This window comes from Athene cunicularia (assembly GCF_003259725.1).
Source record: "Athene cunicularia isolate RWA chromosome 11 unlocalized genomic scaffold, athCun1 chr11_part1, whole genome shotgun sequence".
NCBI classification, from domain to species: domain Eukaryota; kingdom Metazoa; phylum Chordata; class Aves; order Strigiformes; family Strigidae; genus Athene; species Athene cunicularia.
Window position 1 is genome coordinate 9,308,545 of NW_020799113.1, and position 11,844 is coordinate 9,320,388.

An 11,844-nucleotide genomic window follows, 5' to 3' on the forward strand; every position below is an offset into this window, starting at 1 on the left:
TCCCTGAGACTCTGCTAAAATCTTTATTGCTTCACTGCTGTTTTTAAACTGTGATTTAAGTGCTACATTTGTTGCATGTAAAACAAAACAAAACAAAACAAAAAGTTGAACACTGGGGAATTTTGACTTTTTTTGTTTGTGTTCTGTCAGATGTCTTTGTCCTGCTTCGTTCCATGGACCAGACTGCAGCAGACTAAGCACAGTTTCCATGGAAATGGTTATGCATGGTTTCCTCCCATCAGGCCTTGTTTTGAAAGCTTGCTCTCTCTAGAGTTTATTACTGTTGTTCCAGATGGACTTTTACTATATAGTGGTCCTTTATCAAATCCAGAACCTGGGAGTACAGAAAACTTCATTGCAATAGGTACTTCTGCAGAAGTGTGTGAAAAACTTAAATGTCTTCTGTGTATGGGTTACTTGTGAACTGTGTAGTAGTTACAGTATGATTTCTGTCTTTCCATTTTATGAGATTATTTATTTTCTGTTTTGAAAATATTTTGAAACATTTCCTAACCGGTCCTACTTCTCTGATGTCTATTTTTGTAGCCTGCACCTATGGCTTTAGGTCCATTGCAGAATTGTAGAAATCAAAGGAAAGGCAAAATAGACAGATTGATATATATAAAAAATAATCCCCCTAGGAAAACTGTTGTGCTATAAAAAAATGTAAGTATTTTGAAGATAGATATTACATGATTAATGCAGTCTTAGTCACATGTCTTTCTTATCTAGTTTAGTGAGAAAGGAAATCCACTTAAACTGCTTTCAGTCTCAGGGCATTTTTGCACTTTTTTTTAAACAGGCAATGATTTGATGGATGAATCCAGCCCCAGAGTGCCACTGTAGGAACATTTATACACAAGTAGAGCTCATTACTTTATGTTGACACATATTTAAAAGGTTACTACTGCTTATTTCTTGTGAATTAATATACAACATGCACACTATGGCTGGCATTTTATGTTTTCCTAATTAATTGAGAGTTAATGTTGTTGGATATTGTTAATCATTTACCTTTTGTGCCTTGTTTTGCAGTTACTTGTAAATTTGAGTAGAAGATGGGAGGGAGTAAAACCTGTATGTGTTATTGTTTTAGAGCATTATAACATTGCAAATTGATTATCAGGAATTAGTTTCAGTGTTTTGACAGCAAAATGGCACGATCTAAAGTATAAAAATAAATACTACATTGAATGAGTATTTCTCCATAATATATAGAATATAATTCTAGTTATTTCTGTAGTGGATCCCACTTTATGTGACTAGTAATAACCATTAAATCAGTACATTCCCTAACTGCTAACATATCCAAAATGGAAAGATTCTTGTAGCTGAATTTAATTTCTTGTTCATGTTGTGTTAGAACTCTCCAGTGGTATTCCTGTGCGGAAGATGAGCCATGGCTCAGGTTTTGTGGTGCTGCACTTTCCAAGTCACCTGAATGTAGCAGACAAAAAATGGCATCAACTAGAAGTCAGAACCAATGGTCAGGTCAGTTACTTTTTTTTTTTTTTTTTTTTTTTTTCTGCACCAGGTTATTTATATTTCCAATAGCATTTACCTCTGCAGAAACCAGGAGGGTAGAAAAAAATAAACTGGGTTATTATATATATTATTCTAACTTTCCTTGTAGATTTGATGAATAATACAAATTTTGGGAAGACAGCATTGTCAGTTCCAAGTCTACCTATGCTGTAATCCATATTCCAAAATCAGAGGAACCTTTTTCCCTGGTTTTTAAGCTCTGCAGTACATGTGGAATGTGCATAAAGGCTTAGCTGTAATTTGCACATTCAATGTACAAATTTGGACACTGAAATCAATTACCTATGCACAAAACCCATATTTATTTTCAAAGGCAGTTATAGTTTTTGTAAAAGTAGATAAACTACCGAGAAGCATAAATTAAATGCAGAATGAAGTGGCTGCTTTTGTTAAATGGTTCCATCTTGGCTTTACTGGTTGTTGCAAGATGGAAAACAGAACAGTAAAAAATCCCAACCCTTTTTACTTGTTGGTATGCAAAAAGAAAAAGATGAAATTTTGATATAACTTGTTATTGAATTTTACATAAATTCTTAATTTAATAACCCTATGCTTTCATGTAGAATGTTCGATTCACTTTGGATCACTGCAGTGCAGCTGTTGTTTCAGAGAAAGAAGGAGTAGGCAAATGGCTGTCCACTGAAAACCATACAAATTGTGAAGTCTTTGGGTCTGTTCCACGAAGAGCAAGGTATCTTTCTGGAGATTCACTGAAAGTCAGTTTATTCTAAGGCCTTTGAACATTTTACCTACCAAATTGAAGCCAAATTACTAATGACTAGGAGCATAAAAGCATTTGCTTTTCTCTAGGATCTTCTGGGTCAAGTCTGAACTTTAAAGTGCTAAAAAATATTTAAGGAACCAGTCTTCCTTCAAGTAGTGTTGCAATACTAAATGACAACCCCAGAACACTATGTGGTTAATACAGCAGGTTTTGTGGCTACTGTGCACCAACCCTTACCCACAGGATTTCTCCACTTGATTTATCAAGTCACTGTAAGCCTGTTCTTGAAAACGTCATTAAATTAGGCCAGTTGACTATTTAATGGCAGTAACTCTGGATCCTCAACCAGTCTTACTCTCTGATTGGTGTAAGGCTGAGGGCTCCTACTGACAACCTTTGCAAATGTATTAAGGCAGACTAACACATTGGGGTCTCTGCTTGATCCAAGGTTGCTGCCATTATGGCAGTCAGAGGAGTGCACCTCTATCCATGTTCAGCTCTCAGCCTGCTGTATGTACTACTTGAAACTGCTGAGTCAAGTAGACTGGTGCTGGTCTGCCTGACTGTGGGCTGCAGTGTCTCATACAATCCACGGGTGTTTGTTTTACAGCAAAGTAACACAGCCAAGGTGTGATAATGACTTTGGTGGCTTAAATTGTTTTTACTGTTGAGTCAGTCCTTAGCCTCAGTTAAAACTGAAAAACTTGGAAAATCTTATTCAAAAAGCAGTTATTACATTCAAAGCAGAAGAATGTGTTCAGCTGTATTCTTCAAGGGTTTGGATTTATTATAATTCAATCCTTTTAATTGATGCCTCTTGCCCATGCTGATGACACCAAGTTGGGTGAAATGACCAGGATGTTGACATGGCTTGGAATTAAAAATGATCTCTGCAAACTGAAAATAGGACCTGGAAATACACTGTATTTTTCTACTGTGACAAAGGGCCAAGTACTGCATGTATGCAGAAATGACCAGCCTCACAAATAGAGAGAAGGGAACAACTGCAAAGTTGTAAAAGATACGGATGGTAGTTGGAGAGTGAGTCAGCAATGCTGCATTAACGTGAAAAAGGCAAGCACTACACAGCAATACCTCAACGTGTGTACCTCTCTAAGACATGGAAGATAATCCTTCCACACTGGTTAGCATTACTGGGCCTCAGCTGGAGTCCTGGGAGCAGCTTGTGCACCGCAGTGCAGGATTGTGGTGTACCCACTGGGTATAGTCCAGAGAAAAGCAGTGACTGTAATCAGCTTGCCTTGAGAATAAGACTTCTTGAGAATCAAGGAATTGAGGTCACTTAACTGAAAGAAGGGAAAGTCGAGGTGGGATAGGATGTCTCAGTGTATGTAAAAGAATGCTACAAAGAGTATTTAGACAATCTCTTCTGTACAGGGCTTTAAGTTACAGTGAGAAATATTCAGGTTATATTTTAGGGAAACCTTTGTACTAATAAAGATACTTGAGCTGTGGAACAGATAGTCCCAGCCAGTGTGCCCATTAGCATTGGGATTAAGCTTTGTCAGCAGATGCATGGAGCCCTCCTGGACAGAAAGGAGCACACAAAAAAAGAGAAAAATAAAAGAACAAATGAAAACAAAAATTGGAGTTGATACTCAGATGGAAAAAGAAACTGTGAGGACTAAAATTGAATTCTTTGGGTCAGAGAGATGATTGGGAGACATTGGAGAGCCTGGGCCATTTGTATCATACCTTTCAGACCCAACTTTTAGGTTTCTGGCCTTTATCATACACAAAACACTCTCTGTAGTATTCCTACAGCACAGGATGAATGTGCATACACAAGCAGTTGAAGGAGGACATGGTATCTAAACTATCACAGCTGTTCCAAACTTGTACACAAACATACCTGAATTGGAATAATATCCCGCAGTTAAACTCCTAATAGCCTTCACAGTCATTTTTAAAAAATAAATTACCCTTTATTTTAAAGGTCCAGCTTCTGCTCATTGGCTGTATTTCAGAGAAAGAAGATGATTAAATACTTGTATTCTTGTGTTATTTTATAAAGCCTCTATTAATTGGAAATGAAGTGTAGATGTTTGTTACCTGCCTTATTATATAATGCTCATGTTTGAAGGTAAATTCACATCTGGTTTTGTTATTCATATATTTTTTAAAGGTATTTGAGCATGAACCGTGTTCTACACCTGGGTGGTGTTAAAGAATCGTTACCATACATTACATGTAAACCAGTGTATCTCCATTGATTCTGTAACAGTTTCGGCTGCCTGTCTTAATTGAAAATGTTCAAAGAATAGCAGCAAATCCAGAACGTTTGTAAACCCTGAAGATCAGGAAGAGAGGATATGTTACCTGCGGTGGAGCGGAACACCAGCATGGCTGTCTGTCTTGTGAAGCTCGTGCTGTGCAGTGTAGGTGTGCTTCCTTTTGTTAGTGCCTGACCTCTGACCTGTCTCAGACCATGACCTCTGTTCGAGTTGCGTTAGAAGCACCGGTCATTAAGGCCAGAGTGCTTGTGTGGGGCTGGGGCTGAGGTTAGGACAGTGCTGATTCAAGTTAGTTGTGCTGTGAAAACGTACACTTTGATCATTACTGACTGCCACTCTCCACACAAACAGAATTTTCTAGAAATGTTGTTTGTTTGTTCGTTTGTTTGTTTTTTCTGGAAATACACTGTGATGGAAACACTAGGCATAACTTGTCGTGCCTAGACACATCTGCAGACCCCAATCCAGCTGTCTTTCACATGGGTAATCTTGCAGAAGCCAGTGAAACTACAGGAGTTCTGAAAACCCCAGATGTTGGGGTTTAAAGCTGTGGAGCTCATTGTTGTATGATTGCTTTAGAAAAGACTACAGTCCTGTAATTATTTTGAGTAACTTCTCGTAGCTACTTCAGAAACTGTATATAGAGTGTCATCAAAGAACTGTTTAAAAATCTTAAATGCTGTCTTTCATGCCTACTTTTCTCAGTGTAATGATTTTATTTTGCCTTTGTCTTTTCAGGTGCCCTCCAGGACACATGATCATGGAGAACGCCTCTGGTGGACAGTGTGTCTACACTGCCTGTGCTAAAAGGCCCTGTAACTATGGTACCTGCAGCTCGCAGTCACCAACCACATTCCAATGTCCCTGCCCTGATGGCTATACTGGACGTAGCTGTGAAATCACACTGGCGATCTTTCACAAGGATACAGGCCTGAGCTTTAGTTCCATGTTTGCCATCTGCATTTGCTTTTTGGCACTGTTAGGTAGTTATGGCAACTACATCTTGTATTACCTTTGGTGAATTCATTTATCCATATTGTCCTGAACAGCTGTCATCTCTTCCTTCTGCTGAAAAACTCAGTTTCCTAATGGAGATTTGACTCTGCCTTCATTTCCTTGCCATGGTCTCAGCTCCATCAGTAACTTACTTTTCATCCCTGTGTGCATATATTGCTAAGTGAATCAACATTTGTGAGCAATGGAAAGTCTTTGCAGTTTTATTTTCTGCACATTTTCACTTCATTGCTAAGGAATTATTCAGATGTGTAAATGGAAGCAAATCGAACTGAACATCAAGAGAGGAAACTGCTACCAGATAAACATTGTTTAAAATACTACCAAGCGTGACACAATTTTCAGTCTAGGAGAAATATACTGCTGGGCAGGAATACACTTGGTCAGACAGGAGCAGTCTGTTGTGTCTTACCAGTGGTGTCACAGCTCCTAAGAGCTGCTTTTGGCTTCCTCAGCCATTTTCAGGCTTAGTCACCATATCTCAAAAAGAAGAGGAAAGAGAAAGAAGGATCTCACTAGTGAGGAAGGATCACATATTTGAGTCCTTCTTGTTCATTCAAATTTCATGAAAGTTTGCCTGAGTAAGGACATAGATTTTTCTCATGGCTTGTACAGTGTTAATGTAAGTTTCATACAGAAGTTGTAGTAAGAGTATGAAAGTGTATTGTGGACTCCTTTGAATCCATCTGTGTAGTGACCTGAAATACTGTCATTTTCCCAACTGTGCTGGATACTGTTTGCCATGCAAATATGAACAGCAAAGAATGTGGGAAGCTAACTGTTTTCACAACTTTTGGAGTCTCAGTTAGTTGAGGTTGATAACCGATCATTGTTAAATGTTTTTTGCTGTGTCAGAGCAGTTTTACTGTGAGCTGACTTTGTGTTGCTGCCTGTGCTTGACTGAACTCAACTGAAGAAACATCTTTTACCTAATAATCCTGCTAATCTTTCAGGTCTAAATTCTGAGGAAGAAACAGTTTTTAACTAAGTGGTGTGCATTGTTGTGAAAAATTTAGTATATGTGGTTAACAATGGTGTTATCGCACAATTCTAAGTTTCATTAGGATAATTTTTAATAAAATTACTTGTTCTCAAGATTTCAGATGCCCTTTCTCTTACACAGCTTCTAGAAGGTGGTAATGCCCTTTAAAGTGGTTAATTCATGCAACTTCAATTATAAATTTACAGATTTCCAATAGGTTAGACATCTGCTTTTCTGACATCTGATTACATCTTTTAAATTCAAATGTGGAACTTCCCGTTGGTTCTGGTTCAATATCTCAGGAACCCTCCACACCCCACCCTGCCAGAAGGGGACTTCAGCTCATTTTGTGCAGTTAAAGACAGTGATGCTTTGGTGCTTGCAGCTGCCCTAACACTAATGCTATGGCTCAAAGAAGCAAGAAACTTCACAGAATGCTTTTAAAGACAGCACTGTTAATGACAGCTCAGGATTGTATGATGTTGAGCAGAAGATCAGCCAGGAGCTTGTAATGTTGGTACCTGTATGGAAGAGATATTATTTTCAGTGGGGGTACTTCTGGTTTATACTCCTGTTGCACTCTTGGAACATGGGCTATATCCATTTTAAGTATTGGCTTTCTACTAGCGGTCACAGTAAAAGACAGATGTAGAACGTTAAAAGACTTGAGTATCTCAAAACTAGCTCAGCTAAAAAATGACCACCAAGATGTTACATGTGTAAAAATCTGTGTGGGGGGGCAGGGAGGAAGAGATAAATATACATTTTAAACACATTGATTCAGCTTGAAGGGTATAACTGCAGAGCACAGTGCAGGGCATAGACCTCCATGTATACCAGGTTCAGTCCCCAGCTCAACTAGATGCTGCTCTGCCGTGTATGTATTCTGTAAAAGTCCAGTCTCTTTAATTCACTGCACTGTTAGTTATGGTATCCAATGGTTTGAGGTCTTACTATGAGCTTTTATCATCTTTTATAGAGTTGGTAACAGTGGTACACAAGTTTCTATTTACACAATGTTTCTATTTACATAATTTACATGTCTGATGTTGAAGCTTTACAACTGTCAGTGTGTAAAATGCACCTATGCATTTAAGAAAAATGTTTACATTCACAGGTGCTAGAGCAAAATGCACCTGATTTTTTTTTTTTCTAGGAAAATGTATGAGTAATTTCTTTTGTGTTGTCTTGTCTTGTGGTTCATTTCTGTGTTATCTGTTACTGCCAACACATTGTTACTAAGTGCTACCCTTTTGTATACATTTTCTCCTACAAAGTTTAACTCAATACAGTAAATAGGTCTCTGAACACCACTGGTGTCAGTCAGTTCTTTAACAGCTTCAAAGTTGTACTTTAACCACTATTTTAAAATGCTCTTTAAAGGCCTTTTCTTCTGTAGCTAATGTTCACTTGTAAGTCTATTAAAGAGTGCAAAAATCAAACACCTTCTGATAAACACAAAACGAGAGCCTTGCTGGCTCTGACTGCAAACTGGTGCTGCAGTACTGGCACAGAGCGGCGGCCGTCTGAGCCATCCTGCAGCACTTCGGTATGTAAATTTTTATTTGGTTCTGAATGACATTCTGTTTTGCTCCTGTGTGTTTACACAGCTCTGGTCAGCGCTGTATGCATGGGGGCTCGCTGGAAGACTCGCAGAGATCTGAAGGGAAGAGTCTACCACATATCTGAGCATCATGAGGATTTGGATGACATCAGAGAAACTATCCGCAACTACAGCAAAGAAGGGGTGGGGAAGGAGACCAAGTAAGGCTCACTGTGTTACATTACAATTAAGAGGGGACTGGTGGTGCTCACTATGCTGAGGAAAACTATTTGATGCTTCCCTTTATAACTGAGGACTTTAGCCTTTGTTCTGCTGATTCATTACTGTAATTGGTAGATTAATTATTTGCAAGGTTATGTACACAAGGGCGCAAGTTTCTTAAGTGGAGATAAGTGTCTATCAATTTTTGTCTTAAAGCAAGTGCTCCTATGTGCATATTTAAAAATGCTCGTAGAGGGAGTTTAGCAGTAAAGAACTAACAGCTGATACTTTTGGTTTCATGGCTCAGGAGGTTCTCAGTGGTAATTACTGCTGTTGCACTGAGGCCTTGTAAGAGCCTGACATGAACTGTTTGTTCTTCATGGACAGTCTCTTTCTGGAGACTGTTTCATAACAGCAGTTACTCAGCCTTGATTTGTGAAGAAAGAGAGGTACTAGATTTGTTCCTCTTAAGCCTTAAAGCACGTGGTTGTTGTGGAAGAACCTTTCTGCATTTTCCTATTTTGGGGGGAAATACATTAATGAACACAAGCTGTGCTTATAGTAGACCGGATTATGCCCAAACCAGAGCTAACTAACATTTCTGATAGTTGTTTTAAGGGTTTCTACATATCAGTTTAAGACAGAACTTTGAAAGAAAACTGCAGATGTTATATAGAGGAGTAATTTAAATAGATTATTTGCTGACCCACAGACATGTGCTATGTTTAAAAAAGGTAAGGGACTCATTGCCACCTTTGAAACTGTTCATTTCATGGATTCAAAAGGTGGTGTGATTCTGCAGAGGTAGTAACAGCTGGCACTAATGTAATGGGTCAGAAAAAGCCAGTGATGTAAAAAAAATACTAAATGTGACCCGTCCCAAAATTCCAAATATCTCTAAGAATTTTTAGTTCTATAGTGTTTTACAAGGTCATTTGAGAAAATATTTTTACTTGTAGAGTATCCTTAATTTCTTGATGAATTGGTGTGAACATAATAAACACAGGGACATTTTCTGTGTGATAACATAGACTAGCTGTATGCATAAATCCTGTTTTCCTTAATCAACTTCCTCTGCAATACTTTGGAATTTTACACCCAGAAGGTCTATAGATTGAGGAAATCCTCATTTACTATATGACATGTTTAATTACTTTTGGAGAATTCTTAAAATACACTCCTTATTTTAAGCAGTGGAATCAAATTAGTGACTTGATGATCTTCATCCGAGGCTGTTACTCTGGAAGAAATGCTGCTTGGAGCAAGCCTCTATGGGTTTTGTACACTGTTCCTAAATTACTGAAATTTTACAGTTGCTGAGATTGCAACTAAAACTTTCCAGTACCCTTTTTATACCAAATGGTTTGTCTAGATTAAAAAAAAACAAAGTACTCAGAATACCTTAACTGTAATCTAACGTTACAAGAGGATCATGAGGCCTCTTGGAAGAGCTGACTGTGGAAATGGATGCATTTTCAGTGAACAAGAAACCCAACCTCCTTGGGTGCTGTCAGAATGCCTAGTGGCTTTAGGATGTCAGCAGACTGAAGGTCTTTCCTGTATCCAAAAAAGAACCTCCCCAGTACTGGGACTTCTAAAACTAAAATCCTATGATGAACAGAACCCTGCCAAAAATTACCATGCAAAGATGGTAATTTTCCAAAACCTGTGAATGACAGCACAGAATAATACAGAACCTCCCTCAGATACATTTTAGTAGAAAATCATCATCAATTTGGGACAGAGAAACACAGGGAAAAACTAGCAGGGTTTACAAGGGGTGGAATATTGTGCTTTAGATTGTCAGTCCCTTTTTCAGACTGTTTAATGTCCAGCTAGTATTTTGGACTTTTAAACTTGACAATATTTGGAAGAGAGAACGCTCCATAAAATTAATTTTGACTTTTTTTTTTTAATATTGAGACTTGTCTATATAAATGGAACAAAGTGCACCAAGAACACAACCTTATTCTGTGCTGTTTCTTAATATATGTAAAGAGTATATATTATCAGCTGATAATATGAATCTACCATATAGATTCCAAGATAATTTGTTTCATTAAAACAAAGCATGGAACAATATATTGTAAAAGACATTAAAAGTTCTTTGCTTACAGTTGCATCAGTAGCTTGTTTTGGGATGTCTGGCATTTTATTTTTATACATATCTTAAAAAAAAATGAAAAAGGTTAGTGCAGCCCACAGGCTGGATTAACTTGCATGTTTCCAAAATGAGAAATGTTCACACAGTATCTTGTTCTTGTGTGCATTTGTGACACACTTTGGAAAATCTTAGACCCACAGTTAACCAATGGGTACACACTGCAGATGATGTAACATTTTCATGTGGAAAAGCTAAATGCCATTTTTACCTAAGCCTCATAGTTTTGATTCACAGATGGGAGAGTCTGTGATCTTGTAATTTTACTGATACATCTACCTGTGAGGAAACATAGGCTAAAATATCTTATGGTGTTCACAGGTCAGGTACGTCAGCTTCTGTATTTTGTGATCATAGCAGACACAAACAGGATAGGAAAATGAGGTGTGTTATGCATACAAATCTATTCCTTCCACATACAGTGGTAATTGTTTCTGCATACCTCATGTTCTTTCCCTAACTGTGGCTATGCTGTCACTCTGGCTGGTTTTAATTTAATTTAGCTTGTAAGCCCCTTGGGGCAAGGATTGTCCTTATTTGCCTGTGAAGTGTCATGTGTGGCTAAGGCACTGTATAAATAATAAATAAGCCTCCTGTGTATGATGTCTCTTCCTTGCATATTTTGAAGGTAGACTAAAGCTTGGACTCTACTGAACTATTTCTCACTCAGCTTTGATCAGATACTTCTACAGACACAGGTCATGCATGCTGTTCTGGCTGAAAGGCTGAGGGAAGCTGCAGTTGTGGCTGCAACCGATGTGCAGACCCAGGCTCTAGTTACACACTCAAAAGGCACGTTTTACCATTTCTGAGTTACCCTGCAGGCTGGGGCTGGCTGGGGACACAGACCGGTACTTTCTCAGATCTTATATAGCATGGTTGTGGTTTCTGCCACAGTTAGTTGAAGAAGGAAGGAATCCTTAACTTTACATTCAGTAGAACTTCTCAAGTGGTGTTACCCAGAGGCTTATTCTCTATTCTGGGATTTTCAGTGCCAAGAAGCAGCTGGCATGTTGGACAGACCCCGTGATCCTTCATGTGCACAGTGTGTGACAGGACACGTGTACCGGCACTGGAGGGAGACGGTCAAAAGAGCTCCAGGCATGACAGGCAGGACAAACCGCAAGACTCTAATACATCCCCAAACACCCCAGTTATTTTCCTTCCTTTTCCTGCCCAGCCTCAATTGTAACGCATTCCCACGTGAATACCAGGTTGAGAGGAGTGTCACAGTTAAACCCATTACTGAGCACCTGGGAAAAAAACTTCACTCCCTCACCTTCCCCAGAATGTGCCCAAATAACCCAAAGGCAGAGTCTTCTGTGATATGGAGGTCTCAGTCCTATCTGTTGAAGCTCTTATTCTGTCCCTGACGCACTGAGTGAGGGTGGAAGTAAG

At 38.7% G+C, this 11,844-nt stretch overlaps 1 protein-coding gene across 1 annotated transcript in view; it reads left to right on the forward strand.

The window, feature by feature from the left end:
* The window catches only part of LOC113484532 (neural-cadherin-like), a 64,218-nt gene extending 55,097 nt beyond the window's left edge, over positions 1-9,121 (forward strand). Inside the window, 7 exon segments of the mRNA XM_026856950.1 lie at positions 151-185; positions 188-364; positions 1,364-1,491; positions 2,109-2,236; positions 4,416-4,490; positions 5,230-5,507; positions 8,131-9,121. Of these exon segments, the coding sequence (XP_026712751.1) occupies positions 151-185; positions 188-364; positions 1,364-1,491; positions 2,109-2,236; positions 4,416-4,490; positions 5,230-5,507; positions 8,131-8,288 (979 nt within the window). The 3' untranslated portion in view covers positions 8,289-9,121.
* Positions 9,122-11,844: the final 2,723 nt, after the last annotated feature.